Source organism: Sceloporus undulatus, chromosome 4 (assembly GCF_019175285.1).
Source record: "Sceloporus undulatus isolate JIND9_A2432 ecotype Alabama chromosome 4, SceUnd_v1.1, whole genome shotgun sequence".
Lineage (NCBI taxonomy): Eukaryota > Metazoa > Chordata > Lepidosauria > Squamata > Phrynosomatidae > Sceloporus > Sceloporus undulatus.
The window spans coordinates 168979553-168998427 of record NC_056525.1 but is presented as its reverse complement, the minus strand read 5'-3'; the positions used below and the strand labels follow the sequence as shown (position 1 = coordinate 168998427).

Sequence of the window (18875 nt, the reverse complement as noted above, 5' to 3'; positions counted from 1 at the left end):
AGGTGAGATGAGCATGTCACCATGAAAACCCTGCTATAAGAAGTAGGGCAGAGAGCTATACAAAATCTACTGTCTGATTAAAGTGTTCACCTGAGCTGATCCTACATGCTTTTTGTTCCAAAATTGGCTTTTATGGCATTCTCCAAACCTCCTGGGCCACCTGGTCCAGGGACACAAGAATAATGCAACAAGAAAAATGCATAATTTTGCTCAAATAATAGTATTAATTGTCATCATAGCCCTTATGGTTCAACTTTGCATGTAAAGTCATCCTTCTGATGCTGGCTGTGTATGGTTATGCTATAGTTGTGTTATAGTTATAGTATGGTTATGTTACAGTGGATAAGGAAATACACTCTGATCAGTCTTAAAGGCATAATCTCTTTTTGACATAAATTTCAAGACATAGCCTTGGCATTTAAGTTTTCAGCCTGCACTCTGGCTCAGGATTAAGATCTGTTTGCCAACTTTTATTTCCCATTGCCAGGTTAAAGTGAGCTAAACCTCTCCAGAAATAATTAGGAAGAGTTTCTGTAGACATTTGCAGATGGCCTTCCCAAACTGCTTTTCTCTATGCATCTGGGATTACAGTTAAAAGCTTTAGGGCTGTGTTGTATGTATGATTGTGCACATACTTGCCAACATCTCTGCATCTAACAGAAGTCTGAGTCCTAAAATCACTTACTTGGAGGATTCAGGGGAACTTCTAAGAAAACACATGCTGCAAAATACCGTGCATGTAAATCCTACACAATCATAGAGCAGAATCATATTGTTTGGTGGCTATGGGCCATCAAGTTCAACCTGCTGCTCAATGCAGGATCTTCAGTTAGAGCATCTTCAGCAGGTAGCTGTCCATCCTTCTTATGAAGACATCCAGAGGAGATCTCATAATTTCTCTAAACAGTTGGTTCCCTTGCCAAACTGCTCTTACTGTCAAGAAGTTCCTTCTAATAATCAGTCAAAATTTACCCTCATGTACCATTAAACCTATCAGATAAAACCATTAACCATAAACCATTAAACTTAAAATCAATAACTCAGGGCTATTTAGCAGCACTCTGGGTAGATATCTGATTTTATTGGACTCAACACAAATAGCATATTTATCTTATAGATTTCTATTGCTCCCCCTCCTTCCATCTTCTTATTAAATAAGTTCTTTTCAGCAACCCCTCTGAACTGAATTATTTCCCAGGCAGATCTCATTACAGAGTTATACAGAAAGAATCACTTTTCACATGTTATGTAGTGCATGTGCTCACATTTTATGTACGCATGTTCAAGTGTTTATCAGAATCTCAGCACCATTGTTCATTCCTGATTTGTGCTGATCTAAGGATCCTTTTAAATCCATGGTGCAAATTGATTGCAGCTGTATCTGTATAGAATAAATTATATATGTATTTCTGTGAACTGTTGTACACGTAAGAGTTGTTAGCATGTTACTCTATACAGATGTTTACAGTGTATGTTCACACATTCGAATGTCTGTGAGAATCTATGTACTGGCGTTCACGTCTGATTTAAACACAAGGTATTCTTAAATCCAGAATTCTAGTCAAAATGTATAACTGTATTTGGGTCAGTATCTTTCTGAGAAGGAGTGGAAGATCTGAAAGAGGAAAAAGGCTGAGAATACAAGGAGAGTGTCTCCTAAAAAATACTAATACAGTTGGACAAGACAGAGGATGATGCAACTCTAGCTAATATCCTCAGATTAGCAATCATGCCGCAACAGCTTCAGGCCAGAGAAGGTCAGGAGGCAGCCTCGAGCTGCATTCCTGCCCTGGGCTATTTAGCAGCCCTCTGAGTGGATATCTGATTTTATTCCACTCATCACAAATAGTACATTTATCTTATTGGTTCCTATTGCTTTCTGCCTCCTTTTCCCCCCATCTTTTTATTAAATAAATTCTTGTCAGCAAATAGCAGAGCAATGAAGGATAGGGGGTCTTGGAGGTGTTTCATCTATCCACCAGGTCGCCATGAGTTGGGGTTGACTCAGGGGCAGTTAACAAATAAGAATTTCTCTTCCATTTTTGGAAACTGTGTTTTTCATAGAATCGTAGGGTTGGAAGAGACCTCAAGGGCCATCCAGTCCAATCCTCTTCCATGCAGGAAGACACAATCAAAGCACTCCCAACAGAAAGTCACCCAGCCTCTGTTTAAAAACCTCTAAAAAAGAGAGACTCCACCACACTTCAAGGCATTATATTCCCCTGTTGAACAGCTCTTACTGTCTGGACGTTCCCCCTAATGTTTAGGTGGAATCTTTTCTCCTTCAGTTTGAATCTATTGCTAGGTGTACTAATCTCTGGAGCAGCAGAAAACAAGCTTGTACTTTCCTCAATATGACACCCCTTCAAATATTTAAACAGGGCTATCATGTCACCTCTTAACCTTCTCTTCTCCAGGTTAAACCTACCCAGTGGGTAATTTTTTAAAACACACACACATACACAAATTGAACTGATGTGAAGTCAAAGGCTTTCGTGGCTGGCATCCATAGTCTTTTGTGGGTTTTTCGGGCTATGTGGCAGTCTTCTGGAAGAGTTCATTCCTGATTTTCTCCAGCAGCTGTGGCGGGGATCTTCAGAATATGCTGGCATGGAAGAGAGTGGGGTATATATTGGTTGGGAAGAAGTGATTTACATGTTAATCTCTGTGTTGATCTGCTGTTGAATGGCAAGGCCTCAGGGTCTCTATTTAATTCGTGATCCATTGTCTGTTGGGAACCCCCCCCCCCTCCAACCCCGGAAGGTTTTCATTTGCATTTGCTGGGTCTTGATTTTGCTGTTTTTCAGCACTGGTAGCCAAACTTTGTTTACCTTCAGGGTTTCTTCCTTCTGTTGGAGTTGTCTAGGTGTTTGTGGATTTCAAGGGCTTCCCTGACCATTCTGACCTGATAGTTGTTGGCAACAAAATTTGGCTACCCTCAGCCATGTTGGAAAAGCATAGAACTATATGTTTGGCCATCAACATGGAAATAATAGGAAAAATTGAGGTTAGTGGCTGAAGCCTAGGAAAGTTCATGCTGCCAGTTCCTTTCTTTCAGTCAGTCTCAAACTGTGCTCTTGAAGGGCTTTTGGACTTCAGCTCCCAGAATCCCAAACCATTGGCCAACATGGCTGAGGCTTCTGGGAGCTGAAGTCCAAAATCTCATAAAGGGCACAGTTTAGGGACCACTATGTAGCCCCTTTGAGACTGACTGAAAGAAAATGGAAGCATGAGCTTTCGTAGACTTCAGCCCCTTTCCTCAGATAACTTTACTGAAGAGGAAGGAGGAGACTGGAGCCTAGGAAAGTTCATGCTGCCAATCCCTTTCTTTCAGTCAGTCTCAAACTGTGCTCTTTCAGGTAGTTTTGGACTTCAACTCCCAGAATCCCAAGCTATTGGCCAACGTGGCTGAGGGCTTCTGGGAGCTGTAGTCCAAAAAGATCTCTTAAAGGGCAGCACAATAATTGGGCTTAGGCCCCACTGTTAAAAAGCTCTGGAGCGTGCTTTGCTTTGGGCCTAACTCGGGGGCCGTGACTGTTTTACTGTAGTATGACTGTTCGAAAACTCCGCGGCCGGCCAGTCCCTCCCCGTCGCCCTTTGACTCTGCGGCCGAGGCGGGCCTGGGGCGGAGGCTGAGGAGGAGAGCGAGAGACGTGGAGGCGGTGGCGGGCCGGCATCTCCTCCTCCTCCTTTCTCAGCCTCCTTCCACAACCGCCGCCATGGCAGCCACTCTCCGCCCCGCCGCCGCCTTCGTGGCCTTGCTTCTGCTGCTGGGCTGCCTCGTTGTTTCGTGGGGGGCTGAGGCCGAGCAGGAGGAGCAGGAGGGCGTCGAGGAAGAGGACCCCCACGCGCGGCACCTCTACACGGCCGAGATGCTCCGCCACGGCGCCCTCAGCGCCCCGCACTTCGTCATGTTCTTCGCCCCTTGGTGAGGAGCCCGGGAGGCCGGCTCCGGGGAAGAAGAAGAGGAAGAAGAAGGGGCCCCGCTGACGTGGCGGCAGGCCCCCTTCCTGCACTCGCCCTCCCGGCCCCCCTTCCGTTTCTCCATTGAAACTAAGTCAATTAATGACCATATTAATATATGGTTTGAGTGTCCAGGGTTCGAATCCGCCTTTAACAGTGGTTCCCCCAAATTGTGCCCTTTAAGAGGTCTTTTTTGGACTACAGCTCCCAGAAGCCCTCAGCCATGTTGGCCAATAGCCGGGGATTCTGGGAGCTGGAGTCCAAAATCCCCTTTCTAAGAGCACAGTTTGGGGACCACTGCTCTCTCTACTCAGATTGATTCTGTAGAGATTTTTTTCGGACTACAGCTCCCAGAAGCCCTCAGCCATGTTGGCCAGTGCTATGGGATTCTGAGAGATGAAGTCCAAAGTGGGACCACTGTCTAAGCACCTTTGAGACTAACTGGAAGAAATAAGTTGGCAGCATGAGATTTCCTAGACTTCAGTCTCTTTCCTCAGATGCTTTTTACTGAAGAGGAAGGAGGCTGAAGTCTAGGAAAGCTCATGCTGCAAATTCCTTTCTTCCAGTCAGTCTCAAACTGTGCTCTTTACAGGATTTTGGGCTTCATCTCCCAGGATCCCAGACTATTGGCTAACATGGCTGAGGCTTCAGGGAGCTGAAGTCCAAAATCTCTTAGAGGGCACAGTTTGGGTATCACTTGAGACTAACTGAAAGAAAGAAGCCTCCTTTTAACCATCCATTAAGAAGCCAAGCCCTTCCTCCAGTCGATCTGCCTTGGTCCAGGCCTCAGAGGTGGAGAAGAACTGCTGGACCTGATCCCCTTCCCCACCACCACTCCCCTCTCCTTTTGTGTCGTGTCTTCTTAGATTGTAAGCTTGAAGGCAGGGAACCGTCTAACTAAAAGATGGTATGTACAGCGCTGTGTAAATTTACAGCGCTTTATAAATAAAAGTTAATAATAATAATAATAATAATAAGTTGGTAGCATGAGCTTTCCTAGGCTTCAGCCTCCTTCCTCTTCAGTAAAAAGCATCTGAGGAAGGAGACTGAAGTCTAGGAAACCTCATGCTGCCAACTTCTTTCAGTTAGTCTCAAGTAGTCCCCAAACTGGGTGACATTATTATTATTACCTTGGGCAAGTTGCACACTCTCAGCTTCAGGGTGGCCAGACATGTCCTCCTTTTTCAGGACACACCTTCCATTTCTTAATGAATACTAAGTTAATGTTTGAAGGGATGCAAGTGGTTCGAGTGCTGGGCTTTGCCTCTGGAGTTCAGGTTTCAAATCCCTGCTCAGCCGCTGGGTGACCTTGAGCAAGTCACACACTCTCAGCCTCAGGGTGGCCAGACATGTCCTCCTTTCCCATGGCACCTCCTCCTCCATGCCTTCTGTCCAGGAGGGATTCCAAAATGTCTTCCATTCTGAGCATCACTAAGAAATATGAATTGATATTTCTAGATGTGTTTCTAGCTGTTATTTGGGCAATGTCTTTCATTTTCCTTGAATATCCTCCATTTTGCAGTGCCTTCCCCTCCTTTGTAGGGAAGACATCTGGTCACCCTGCTGAGAATCCACCCACTTCCAGGGGATTTAAATGGCCCCAGAAGGCGGTGGGGGGTTTGAGGATCTCCTCCTCAGAGGATCTCCTCAGCAGCCCTCTTAATCTCCTCTGGCCAGAATCTACTGAGCTCAAATGGTGGCTTGCTTCCCAAACGCCACCAGTGAACTTTTTGGGGGACTGTGGAGGTAGAATTGCTGAGAATACTGCTGAGTTGAACTAGGAGAGTTAATTCAAAACACACTTCCTTCCCAGTGTATAAATAAACATTTGAAAGGGTATAAGTGGGTACTTTTGGCTGCATCCACACTATAGAAATAATCAATTTTGACACTGCTTTAATTGCCATGGCTCACTGCTATGGGATTCTGGAAACTGTAGTTTGTTATGGCACAACAGAGAAGGTGAAATGTCTCACGCTACTACAGTTCCCAAAATTCCATAGCATTGAGCCAGGGCAGTTAAAGCAGTGTCAAACTTGACTATTTCTGCAGTGTGGATGCATATGTATGTGTGTGGGGTGTGTGTGAAAACCACCTGATTTTGCTAGTTAGGATTAGCTGGTGCAGGTTTTCAACATGTTCCCCATCTTAAAGATAGCTGAAGTGCAAAAGTTGGATGGAATTGCACTAAACCATCTTTAGTCCTTAGGACATAGAAGGTTTAAAATAAAATGCATGAAGAAGCAAATCATTGGTTGGAGCAATTAATTTAGGATTGCTTGCTCATGTGCTCACATTCTTTAAAAATGCAAATACAGTCGTTCTCTATACATGCGTTTTTTAAGAATATGAGCACACATGGTTGCCAGTGCAAAAGTTATCCCAAGTAGCTAGCTCTCGTAAATAGTTGCTTACAGTCATATAAGGCTGAGCTGTGCAACATCCAAGGTTGGAGAGGTTGATTCTGTGATATATTTTTTAAAGGCAGCGTCTGCCATAAGGAGATGAATGAGTGTAAAATTATGCACAGAGGGACCAAAAAGTTCCTTACTTTATATATAGTCAACATTTCATGTGAATGGATTCTGCACCCACAGATTTAACCATCTTGATTTTGCCATTTTATATCAGGGATACCATTTCACTGTGTATAGTGGGGACTTCAGCATCCATGGATTTTGGTGTTAGCGGAGGTCCTGGAACCAAATCCCAGCAGTAACAAAGCCCCACTGTATGTTTGACTGAGTTGGATCTGGTTGATCTGGTGAGGAAAGGGATGCTGTGGTTGGAGATAGTGCACTGAAAATATTGATCCAATTTACAGCTCCTGTGAAAAAGGCAAATTGCATGTTGACGATCATCAGAAAAGGAATTTAATATAAGCTGCCAATATTATATTGTCTTTACAAGAGTGTGTGCTGTGTCCACACTTGAAAACGGTGTACTGTACTGACCCTGTGGAGCAGGAAAATGTGCAGAAGGCAAAAGCATAAACAGGCCTATATGCCCTAAATAGTGAGGATTATAGGTTTTACTTTTTCCCCAAGCAGAAAATTTGCATTTTAGTCTTTTGGGCTTGGTAAAGGCAAATAAAGAGACAAGTAAGTACATAACCTGGGTCTACAGTTTGATGGTACAGTTATTCTACTTTAATTGTCATATTTCCATCCCATGAAATTCTGGGATTTGCTGTGGACGGAAGGGCATTTGAAATGTTCAGCCAGAGTATTCTAGTGCTTCACCAAACTACAAATTCCCAGATTCCATAGGATGGAACCATGCCAATTAAAGTGGAATAATAGCACTATAATTGCGTAGTGTAATTGAGTCCCTGGTGTGGAAAATGTTCACGGGAAGAATTTTTTTCCTTTTCCTGAAAACAGACCATCAAATGAAGCCATATGTGGGGTTCAGGATAGACAAGCAAGGCAATACAGTGGGCCCTTGGTATTGATGAGGTTTGGTTCCAGGACCCCACGTGGATATCAAAATCCGTGGATGCTAAAGTCCCATTAAATACAGTGGAGTAGTAAAATTGTGTCCTTTACATAAAGTGGCAAAATCAAGACTTACTTTTTGTAATACACACACACAAACTGTGAATGATTGTGTGGATGCAGAATCCGTGGATACATTTTGCTGACTATATCTTCACAGGACACCTAAACTATGGGCTTTGCTACTACTGCTCAGTGTAATAACAGCAACCAGCTTCAATGGCCTTTTTAAATGGTGAAGAATACATGGAAGACAAATCTTCGATAGCTACTAATGATGGTTATATGTTGTCTCCAGTGTTAAAGGGAAAGTGCCTCTCAATATCAGGTGCTGGGGAGCATGAGTGATGGAGGGGGAGATTATGTCCTGCTTGTGGGCATCTGTTTGGTCTACTGTGGAAATACATTGCTGGGCCAGATAGGCCGATTCTAATGGACCAAAGCTAAAGTGGAGAAAAAAATCCTTTCCTGAACTAGAAGCTATTTTCAACAAAGATCCATATGAAGTTAGTTCATGTAGCCATAGTAATTCTCCACACCCTAGCCCCTTTATTTTGGCTCAGTGTTTGATCAAGCCTGGCGTAGAACTTATTTTACTGTGGCCATTGTTAAGAATTTATAAAATGCCTTTTTGTTTACAGATCCCATAAGAAGTGTACTTTTAACCTCAGATAAATGCTATACAAAAGTAGTTTCTAGGCTGTTTTCTTTGTAAGCAGCTGCAGCTTCTACAGTACTGTAAATGCAAACACCTAATTAAGAGTGCATATCTTTTCCCAGGACTCAGCCTAAAGGCAAGGCAGGGAGGAAAAAACAAATACTGTATGGGGAACTACTTCCAAAGCTAATGTCTATATGCAGAGATAGTCTACTTGCCATACTAATTTAAAAAGTGTTGATCTATGTACAACTCCTTGAGAAGCAGGAAGCTTTTGGCATAAAATTGCCATTTTAATAATTTAGCACTGGACTGATTTTTGTTTCTTTATCTGTTAAAGTGTTCGTTTCATGCTAGGGAATATGCTGCAAATTAGGAGACAATAGCAAGAGAATTGTTATTCAGGAAGTCTATAAAACATGCACAGCAAGACTTCCAAATGTGACCATCATATTTCATAAGAGGACATTACCAAAGGCTTTGAGATCTGCTTCTGCCATTAGACTTTTGCAGCTGAAGATAAGAAAGTGGTCAGAAACCTTTTCTAATGCAACATTTCTTTGTGTCATCTTAAGACACAAGTTTTCAGAGCTGTCCCCAAGCAATTGGCATCTGAGCTATAGCCAAGAACAATTAACACTCAGCAGATTGATACAGTCACCCTATGTTTTCTAATGATGGAACAGCTCTGATTCTTCTATATATATCTTGCAGCCATCTCTCATAGCCATAGAATAAGGAAATGCTGACATTTTAACACTTTGGCCTGTTGCATTTTAGTTTCCCCATTTGCAGGTATAAACCATTGAGCATCAAGCCTTTTTAGCATCAGCCTTGCTTTGTATTTGTTACATGAAAGAGTAGAACAATTTTTGTACCTCAAGTGGTGTTCACACTTTTTGGAAAACGTGGGGTACAATCTTATGCACAGCTACATGGGAGTAAAGAACATTGAGCTGATAGAGACTCGGAAAAGTTACTCTTCTTGGACTACAGTTTCAAAATATCCCGCACTGGTGTTGCTGGTAAAGGAGGATTCCAGGAGGTATAGTCTCCAAAAGTAACTTTACCAATGTCTGATAAAATTGACTTCTAAGTAAATATAACTTATATAGAACTGAGCTTCACATTTTCATGTACCAGAAAAATTATGGATTTCTTCTAAGAAGTGAAGGTGTGCCTACTTTTGATATTATGGAATATCCAGTGAGTCTGCTCTTTAAAAAGGCTTTAATTGTAAATCAGATGATTTTCAGTTGCTTGGGTAAAATGGATTTTGTTTGATTTTTAAGATTTCTCTGGCAAACTTGTTCCATTATAGCTGTTTTCCAGTATAGGCTGAGTCTCCCTTATCCAAAATGCTTGGGACCAGAAGTATTCGGGATTTTGGATTTTTTTTTTTAAATTTTGGATTTTGAAATATTTGTGCACACACACACCCCTAATGAGAGATGTTAGAGAAGGGACCCAAGTCTAAACCACAGAGATCTAAGATGTCTTGACTTTGATTAGTAGCTGACCTGAAATGTGAAGAAATTCTCAGAAAGTTTAAGAATGTGGATGAGCCAGGAGCTTTTAATGAGATCTGCTGCTGTTGGTCTTTGCTTGGAGTTTTAGACGAATCTTTAATTTTTTCTATGCTTTTCCCTGTGCGCTAACATGTTGATTTGATAAAACCATGACACCAAAGTAGACTCATTGAAACAAAGGATTAATATTTGTATTGACTCACCATTTAGTAATAGAGTCAATGGGTCCATTTTACTGAGGAGTTACCAGCAAATCAACTCCAACTTAAGGTGTTCCTATCATAGACTTTCTTGCATTCTTCAGAGGAGGTTTGGCTTTCCCTTCCTCTTTAGCTGAGAGAGTGTGACCAGCGCAAGGCCAAACATTGGTTTTATGTGGATTCAGAATCTGGTCCACAAGAGCGCTAGTCCAGCATTCAAACCACTACCTTACTCAGTTCATGTCTTAAAAATACCTGCTTGTTTGATTTTCTGTGAAAAGGGTGGGCAACTGTGGCTGTCTACATGTTTTTGGAACTTAAGTCCTACAATCCCTCATCACTGGCCATCCTTGCTAAAGCAGGTAGGAGTTGTAGTCCAACAACATTGAAAGCCACTTGTTCCTTAGCCCTGTTCTATTAATTTTATTATTTTACAGTATATTATTAACAGATTGTTAATATTGATAATAGATGAAAAGCTATCCTGTAGAAGATATTGTCTGTCATGTTTGATCTTATCCCTAAGGAACTCTTGAAAAAATTCCAAAAAACTAGGGTTTTCCCAGAATATAGTTTGAGGAAATACTGCCTGAAAAATTAAATTGGACAAAGACTTTTCTCACAAGCTTAGATGAGACAGTAGGCAGGGCCAGAATGGGAAGGCAAACATAAATGCAATGTTTATAGTTTCAGTAGTTTCCCTGATGTAGGCAGGTGATTTCAAAATCATGGATAAGATTTATTGCCAGAACATTCATCTTCATTGGTTTTGTTGTTTGTTTTTTTTAATCTCAGGTGTGGACACTGTCAGCGTTTGCAGCCAACTTGGAATGAACTTGCAGACAAATACAACAGTGTGGAAAATCCACAAGTCTACGTCGTGAAGGTGGATTGCACTACAGATACTCCACTATGTTCTGAGTTTGGTGTCAAAGGATATCCAACGTATGTGTAAAGGAATATTTAATTCATTCAAGCTCCTACCAGCTTGAAAAGGGCAACCGTGTTGAAATATTTCTAGTGCAGCAAAGGGGCAGCATCCAATAGTGGATGGATTATGCTGCTTCTGCCAGTATGGGCAACACCCTCTTCTTCTTGTGGATGTCTGCAAGCCCAAAAACAAGCTTTGGAAGGCCAAGAAATCTTCTGGTGCGCATTTTTGGTGCAACAGAAGGCTGTAGCAGGAGGGGGGAAATTCTGTTTTTTGCTGGAATGAGATACCAAGGTGTGCTGTTGGAACTTGGGCATTGTGATTAACCTATAAATTGTAACAAGTACCCTGTCTTATCCAGTGCATGCTATATGTTGTGTCTTTACATGAGATTCTATTTTGCCTACACACACACACACACCATAGTTGTTTAGCTAGCAAGCAATTTTATAGTAATGAGATGGTTGTAGCTTTGAAAAAATCCTCTTAATATTATTTATTGCTCAAATTATTTTGCATACGTCAATAAAAGTAGTATGGCAATAATATCTGCAAAACATTTTCTCATTGTTGCCTCTTGATATGGGGGAAAGTGTACTAAATCCACCCATATGTTTGCCTATACCTGGATAAGGACAGCTGTGTAAATGCACCAGGCTGATGTAACAGTTTTTACAGCTAGCAGAAAGTGACTGATTTGCTGTTAGGTTGGAGTGAATGGACCACACCCAATCTGTTATAGTAATTACTGAGCATTTCCTTACTTCAAGGTGTGTTCTGTTGCCAAATCAGGAACAAAATGAATAATGAAACTTGAAAGTTCAATTTACACTTCCAAAAATCTTTCTGAACTTCTTGGCTAGACAGTTTGTTATGCTGGGATAGGTATAATGCAGCACACTGAATACCTCTTTCTGCAAAGTTTGAGAATAAGCAGGTGAAACCCTCATTATGCCTGCATGTGCCATTCACAGGATGCCAGAGATAGCTTAAGAACTCCTTTGTTAAATCATATCCCAGCATAGTGTATTGGTCTGAGCATTGATCTATTACTCTGGAAACCAGAGTTGGAATCCTCACTCAGACATGAAAGAAAACCCTGTGATAGGATTGCCTTAGGGTTGCCAGAAGTCAGAAACGACTTGAGGCACACAACAGTAGCAACAATGCAGCTGTCTAGATGTTGTTTGATTGCAACTCAGAGCAGCCCTAACCAGTGCTACCAATTTTCAGGGGTACTAGGAATTAGTCCAGTTCTGGAGAGCCTCCAAATTCTGTTCCCTATCTTAGATGATTCTAGAGAGACAGCTTGTAGCTGAATAATTCCTCATTTTTCTCAAGCTTGCATACCCTCTCAGCCTAACCAGATTTGACTTGTATGAGTTTGAAAGCTTCTCAGTTAGCTATTTATTGCCAAAATGCAGGTAACAAAGACCTAAATATGGCCCGGTACACATGGGCCGTTTGTGATGCCCTCGTCGTGTGCTAGGGTTGCCTGGGGGTGGAGCACTCACATGCCTGCAACCCTAGCACATGACGAGGGCCTAATAATGGCAGCGCCCTGTATACATGGGCACCACCATTGTTATGTAAGCGCCACGCAGCATCTGCATGATGCCACTTACGTAACCAGTGTACTAGTGGTGCACTTGTTATGCTGCCACCGCGGTGTAAAAAGTACCTGCTTTTTGCAGGTTCTTTTTCCTCCACAGGGAAGCCACACAGTTTGGTGGCTGCAGCTTACCTGTGGAGGAAAAACAGGTGACGGCAAGCCACCTTTTTTGGGCGGTGTGTACTGTGCCTACGATTGTTACTGTATATACTCATATACAAATTGACTTCATATATAAGTCTAGGGAAAATTTTAGGACCAAAATCATGGATCTTTTGTTATGTGCCATGAAGTTCTACCCTTGACTTATCCATGGGGTCATATCAAAATTCATTATTTCCCTCCCAAATTTCCCTCCCTTCTTCTCCGTATCTGGATTTCTCCCAACCACCTAACACCACTTCCTTGGTGCTGGAGGAGAAGGTTTTAACATCAGATTGGGAAGGGAAATGGAGTAATTGGTGGGCAGAGATATCCAAAGAGAGTGGAGGAGGATGGAGAGAGAAGGTTTTAACATAGGATTGGGAAGGGACAGAATTGGAGTTAAGTGAGGTGTTTGGTGGGAAGAGAAGGTTTCAGCATTGGATTGGGGAGGGAAGCGGAGTTAAACTGGTTGTTTGTTGGGGAGAGAAGGCTTTAACATCAGAGTGGAGTTCAAGTGGGTGTTTGGTGAGGAGATAAGGTTGCAACACTGGATTGTGAGGGGAAGGAATGGATTTAAATGGGGTGTATGGTGGGGAGAGAGATCTGGAGGAGGAGGAAGATGGGGAGAGAAGGTTTTAGCATCAGATTAAGAAGAGAATCATCTCCCTCTCCCTCTCCCTCTCCCTCTCCCTCTCCCTCTCCCTCTCTCTGACTGGGCAACTCTTTCAGAAATCACTGCCCAGGCTCAATTGGGCAATGCTTCTTTCAGGACCGTTCTAAGCATTATTACTTTATTGACCCATACATAGGTTGGCCCAGGACTGTAGGGTCAAACTTTTGGCAGAAATTTTTGACTTATAATCAAGTATATACGTTAATCTCAACCAAACTAGACCCATTGAATTGATGACAGTTAAATAAATATTGACTTGCAAGTACTAAAATTCATTGATCCAGTGAGTCAGTTGGAACTAGTAAATGGGTTTAGATTGAGAAAAGTTCATATATGTGAACTATGCATTCTGTTTCTTAATGCTATTAATTCAAGATTTTTGTAACTATTGATGTAAAATGTTTTATAAGATAAATATATTCTATAATAGAAATTTTCTCTATACTTTCTAAAGGATGAAGCAGACACATATTTTTCATAATTTCTTCTTGATATGGGGACCTAGCTTTCCAGTTTTCTAGCAAAACCATTCTTGCAAGTCAAGTACACAGGATCAGTTCTGTCTAACCATTCCCTTCATGTTTCAGGCTTACCATCCTCTTTTTCTGTATTTCAGGATAGTGTTTATATTTGCATAGGTTCACCCTTGACATTGCTGAGAAAAATCGTAAACACTTCAAGAACAGTTGCAAAACAGCTCTAGGGATTTGGTGGGGAGGATAAGTATGTTGGTGACATCACAGGCATTAACCTAGCTTTTCTCCAACATACTGGAAATTGAAAGAACTGGTTCATTTAAATAGCTTGATTGAAGGTACTGCATGTTTTGGGGGCAGTCAGAGTTTATTCTTTGCCACTGTTAGTTTTACATCTGTCTTCACTTTAAAGATCCTTTGAAAGTTTGCAGAACAGTGCCAGAGGTCTGGATTTGTAAAATGCTCTGCTATTGAAATCCACTGAACTCTAAAAATAACAATTAAGAAACCATTGTGAATAGTGGCTGGACTTTTTAGACCTAACATAATGCAATATAAATGTGACTGTTTTCAGGATGTTTCAAATTTGTATGGCCTTGAAATTATTATTGTTTTTCTTGTATTTGCAGTCTAAAACTACTTAGACCTGGCCAAGAAGCTGCAAAATACCAGGGACCTAGAGATTTTCAGTCACTGGAGAACTGGATGCTGGAGACACTAAAAGAGGAATCTAGTGTAAGTTATTAGAGAGGCCATATTCAGGAGAGGAGAGAGTTGGGTATGCCAATAAAATAAAGTGATACTTTGATTGTAGCCCCTTTCCCTTACCTTTTTTGATGATCTTTTTAAGACGAATGTAAGGAGGCATAGTTTGTTTAAAATTTAGCAGAAGCAGAGGGTGTAGTTTTCAAATTTTTTAAGGATCTCCTTACCATTTCCCCCCAAATTTGAGGTAAGTGGTAAGACTACATCTATAACATGCAGTCAACAACAGCCACATTTAATTTACAGGTTAGGAAAAGGACACCTAGATGTGTACAGGCTTTTTAGTTTTTTATCTCTCTGTTGAACAAAATGCAAAGTTCATTAGTATGTGCAAACTGAGGAATCTGTACTGCCAGCATTGCTGTTTCTGCCTCATTTTTGACAGATGGCTGCCCCTAGTTCATTACTCCAAGAGAATAATATGTCTTCATCTACAATCAGTATAAATATTTTGCATATAAATTATAGTCACAGCTTTACTGTGCGAGCAGCCATATGAACAACCATATCTATGCTAACCATATCATTACATATCTATGTAATGTTGATGGTTTTGTAATATTTATTTATTTGGTTGGCTTATGGTAGGAAGAAGAATCTGAACCAGAGCCTCCCAAAGCCCCTGAATCAAGGCAAGGGCTATATGAGATTTCAGAAGCCAATTTCAAACTACATACATCAGAAGGTAACTTGATACTGCAAATTTTTTTTTCTTTTGGAAAGCATGTTTCAGTGTATATCAGTGATCTAGAACTACATAGCAACATTATATAACTAATGAACAAAATCTATGCCACACAAAGCATCAACATCAGATCCCTGCAAATCCTCATGATGTTCTCGTGGCAACTGTTCTGTCAATCTCTGAAAAGAGTGACAACAGAAAGGCCTCACCCATCTCTGCACCTTGCATGTGGGAATAGAGAAGTGAAGAAAAGATTTCAGAAAAGTTACTTTACATGCCAGCTGGTGAATTCCTGGAGTTGTTGTAACTAACAGTAATTTTTCAGGTTCTGGTGGAAACTTCCCTTTTAGGCTGCATCTACACTGCAGAATTAATGGAGTTTGACACGACTTTAACTGCTATGGCTCAAAGCTATGGCATTCTGGAATTTGTAGTTTTGTGAGATATTTAGCCTTTGTCAGAGAGCTTTGGTGCCACAACAAACTACAAATCCCAGGATTCCATAGGATGCATCCATGATAGTTAAAGCAATCTCAAATGACACTAATTCTGCAGTGTGGATGCAGCCTACATTGTGGTTTGCTTTGATGGATTCTGAAGAGTGGTCAAGATCCCTTCCTCAGCTCTAGATCTAGAGGAAGCAGGACAGCACTAAATGGTAGATAGCAGAAATGGTCTGGACCACACTGCTGCTACTCCCCAACCAAATAACACCCATCCTTTCCTTTTAAAGGGAAGAGGTGGTGGAAGCTGGTTCAGAAGCAGTAGCTAAGGCACTCAGAGCCTTTTAGTTTGTTTACCTGAAGAGCAAGGCCCTGTTCCACTTGGCAGTAACAAATAGAGCAGGGGATTGTCTTGTCCTTTGGTAGCATTGCAATGTGATATCAGCAACTGGGGGTTCGTCTACAGCGGCCAGAATACTCTGGGCTGCATATGAGTATTCTGGCCCTGGAGCTACCCAAGATTTCCCTCATTATCTCTGCCCTCCACCCTCTACACACTCATCTTGCTGTGCCGCCCAACACCACTGCCATTTGTGTGATTCACTCCCTCTAAGATCAGAAATGAGGTGCCCAACATTGTTCACATGACTGGGCGCAACCATAGTGGGAGCAAAACATAGCACCGGCAATGGTGCTAGGCAGCACAGCAGAACATGTGCATAGATAGCTGCCCAGCATCACTATGGAGTGCTCCAGATTTTCCAGAAAAATCCAGAGCAAAAAGTGAGGGTGTTTTTATGCTGGTTAAGCCAGAGATAAGGCAGATTTGGTGTGGAACTTGCCTTCCTTTGTGAAGACAGTCCACACTTGAGTTGGGGCTTTGGCCCTGTGTCACGTAGACAAGTTGTGGTGAGGCTGCGGGGAAAGTGGTGTAATTGGCCCATGCAGACACGCCCTAAGATTCCATGTCTATTTCAAAGCAAGCCTGAGTTCATTGGGACTTTTTCCCAGAAACACATATACTGTATTGGAACAACTACTTTATAAAAGCAGATAAAAAGTAAAAGATAGGACTAAAGGAGGGAACTAGTACCAACTTTGGGACTGAGACATCTCAATATAGACTGAAACATCTATCTCAAAGGTGCTGCTTGATCCCTCTCGCCCCATCTCTCTTCTCCTTATCCTGAAACAGACCTTGAAACTCTTTACAAATTTAGAGCAATATTTTCTTCTATCAAGAGGTCTCATTCTCGTGGGGGGAGGGGGGAAACTTGGTTGGTAACACTATATTGCTTATGGAAAGTGTCATGACCAAAAGTAACATTCTATTTGCACCAAAACTGGGTAGGGCATTCTTCAGTTTCTCTTGGTTTCCCATGTCCATTCCATCCCCTCAAGTTCCTCTCTTTCCCCCCTCCTCTCTCCCCATCCCCCTCTCCTTCCCCTTATTTTTTTTCTCTTTCTTTTCCAGTCATATAAAATAAAAGTAGGCCCACCCCGTTCTAACCATGCAGTCCTTTGTAAAGAAGAAGTCTTTACTACAGCCCGATTGCCCCAGAGGTGCAGCAAACTCATGTCGTGGCCCCAAGGGAGCCTCCTCCCATGGCCCCAAATAGGAGTGGAAAAGATCCGCTCCTTCTAGGGCTGGTTTTAGGCTGCCTTAGGTGGCCTCAGCATGTCACTGGGGTGGCTTCTGGGCTCTCCAGGGGCATGTGTCATAAACATCACGCTCCTGGAGCATCCAGAAGCCACCCCCATCTGTTTCAGGTCTTCATGAAGTTTTGTTTTCAAATGTTTCCATGTATTTCTATAAAACAAATATTAGTTCCTAATAGCCAAATTTTGTTATTGTTATGCATGGCTTAAACATATTGAAAGTACCTCACATAATGCTCTCATAAATCTTAACAGTAATGTTGTAAGATAAAAGGTTGCCATCACTGGCTACAATCCTGTATGGATCAGTGTAGCATCATTGTTCCAGACATAGACCTTTATGTACCAACTCCCCTGCACTTACCGTACAACCCTTGAAGCCCATGGCCATTTTGTTCTTCATGGGGAGCAGATAGGATCAGAGAAGCATCTAGCTGTGTCTTCTTAATCAAAAACTGCAAAATTATCCTCCCCTGATATCTGCTAGGGTGTCAGTGATACTGTAATCACATCTCATCTGGCTATGGTGACATGTATATGCCATGAAAAGGATGCCAGCCATTGTCTGCATCCTGCAGACCTAAAGAAGAGACTGAGTGAAGTGAAGATTTATATAAAGACAGACACCTGATCTCCAAAGGTCTGAATGAATAGAACTCTGCTTCTTTATCTGCTTCTTTTTTCCTCTCTCTCTTAAAGGCAATCACTTTATCAAATTCTTTGCCCCTTGGTGTGGTCACTGTAAGGCATTGGCACCAACTTGGGAACAGTTGGCTCTTCTCCTTGAAAATTCAGAATCAGTCAAGGTTGGCAAGGTAGGTTTGACTGGTGAGTTAGCGAAGTCTTCTTAACTTGTATATTTATTCCAGTGTTAGCAGCATTTGCAAAGAAGAATGTTGTTTGTACATAAACAACAGTTAACTTTTATTAACTTGGTGTTAGAATCTTTTTGACAAGCTATCATCCTACTTTGATTTAGTTACCACACCGCTTACCTGTACTTGTGTGTTGTAGCAGCTAGAAACATGCCCTTTGCAAGATTGTTGATACAGGAAGAATTCTTACTCTTTGTGGGCAAGTGTATGAGTAGTTAATATGAAAACAGCTATACCAGGGCCTTGTTATTTTAAAGAAGGAAAAGGCAGTCCCTGCAGCTTACTTTTATGATGATGGAGCCCTTCTTTCCATCTTCAGGCAGATGTGTGTGGGTGTTGGAACAACTTCAAGTAACTATAAAAACAGAAGTGTAGTCATATTGTTGGCTTTCTGGTGGAAAAGATTGCTCTCCCAGCCTGTGCTGTTCTGGGTACACCATTAAATGTCTTAGACAAAATAAAAGCCTAAATCCAGAGAGGTTCAGCATCTTCTTAATGGCAAACTACCCATGACATTCAAACATGTCATGGAAGGAAGACCCTACTTTGGGGTTGGAGGGGGGTTATATGTGCATGTTAAGTCAAAGTTGTGGGGTGGGTGGTTGTTAATCAAAAGCAGGTTGCTGGCAGAGAAACAGCTGGTTAACTCTTTCCTAGCTGCCCAAATTTTTCCTGTGTTTTCTTCCCTGTTGCTTCCCTCTTCCTCCCATGACTTCATAGGTGGTTTTGTGTAAGGAATCTTACATGGAGAAAAATCAATTGGAA

The 18875-nt window shown here is 41.8% G+C and overlaps 1 protein-coding gene across 2 annotated transcripts in view; it reads left to right on the top strand.

Moving 5' to 3' along the window:
* The first annotated feature begins 3615 nt into the window (after positions 1-3615).
* The window catches only part of TXNDC5 (thioredoxin domain containing 5), a 37988-nt gene continuing 22728 nt past the window's right edge, over positions 3616-18875 (top strand). For both annotated transcript variants that reach the window (XR_006103639.1, XM_042464658.1), the window contains exons 1-5: positions 3616-3928; positions 10643-10792; positions 14313-14418; positions 15037-15133; positions 17935-18050. Coding sequence is in view for 1 of the 2 variants with exons in the window: in XM_042464658.1 (XP_042320592.1) it covers positions 3720-3928; positions 10643-10792; positions 14313-14418; positions 15037-15133; positions 17935-18050 (678 nt within the window). In the remaining variant the exon portion in view is untranslated. The remainder of the gene's footprint in view (positions 3929-10642; positions 10793-14312; positions 14419-15036; positions 15134-17934; positions 18051-18875) is intronic.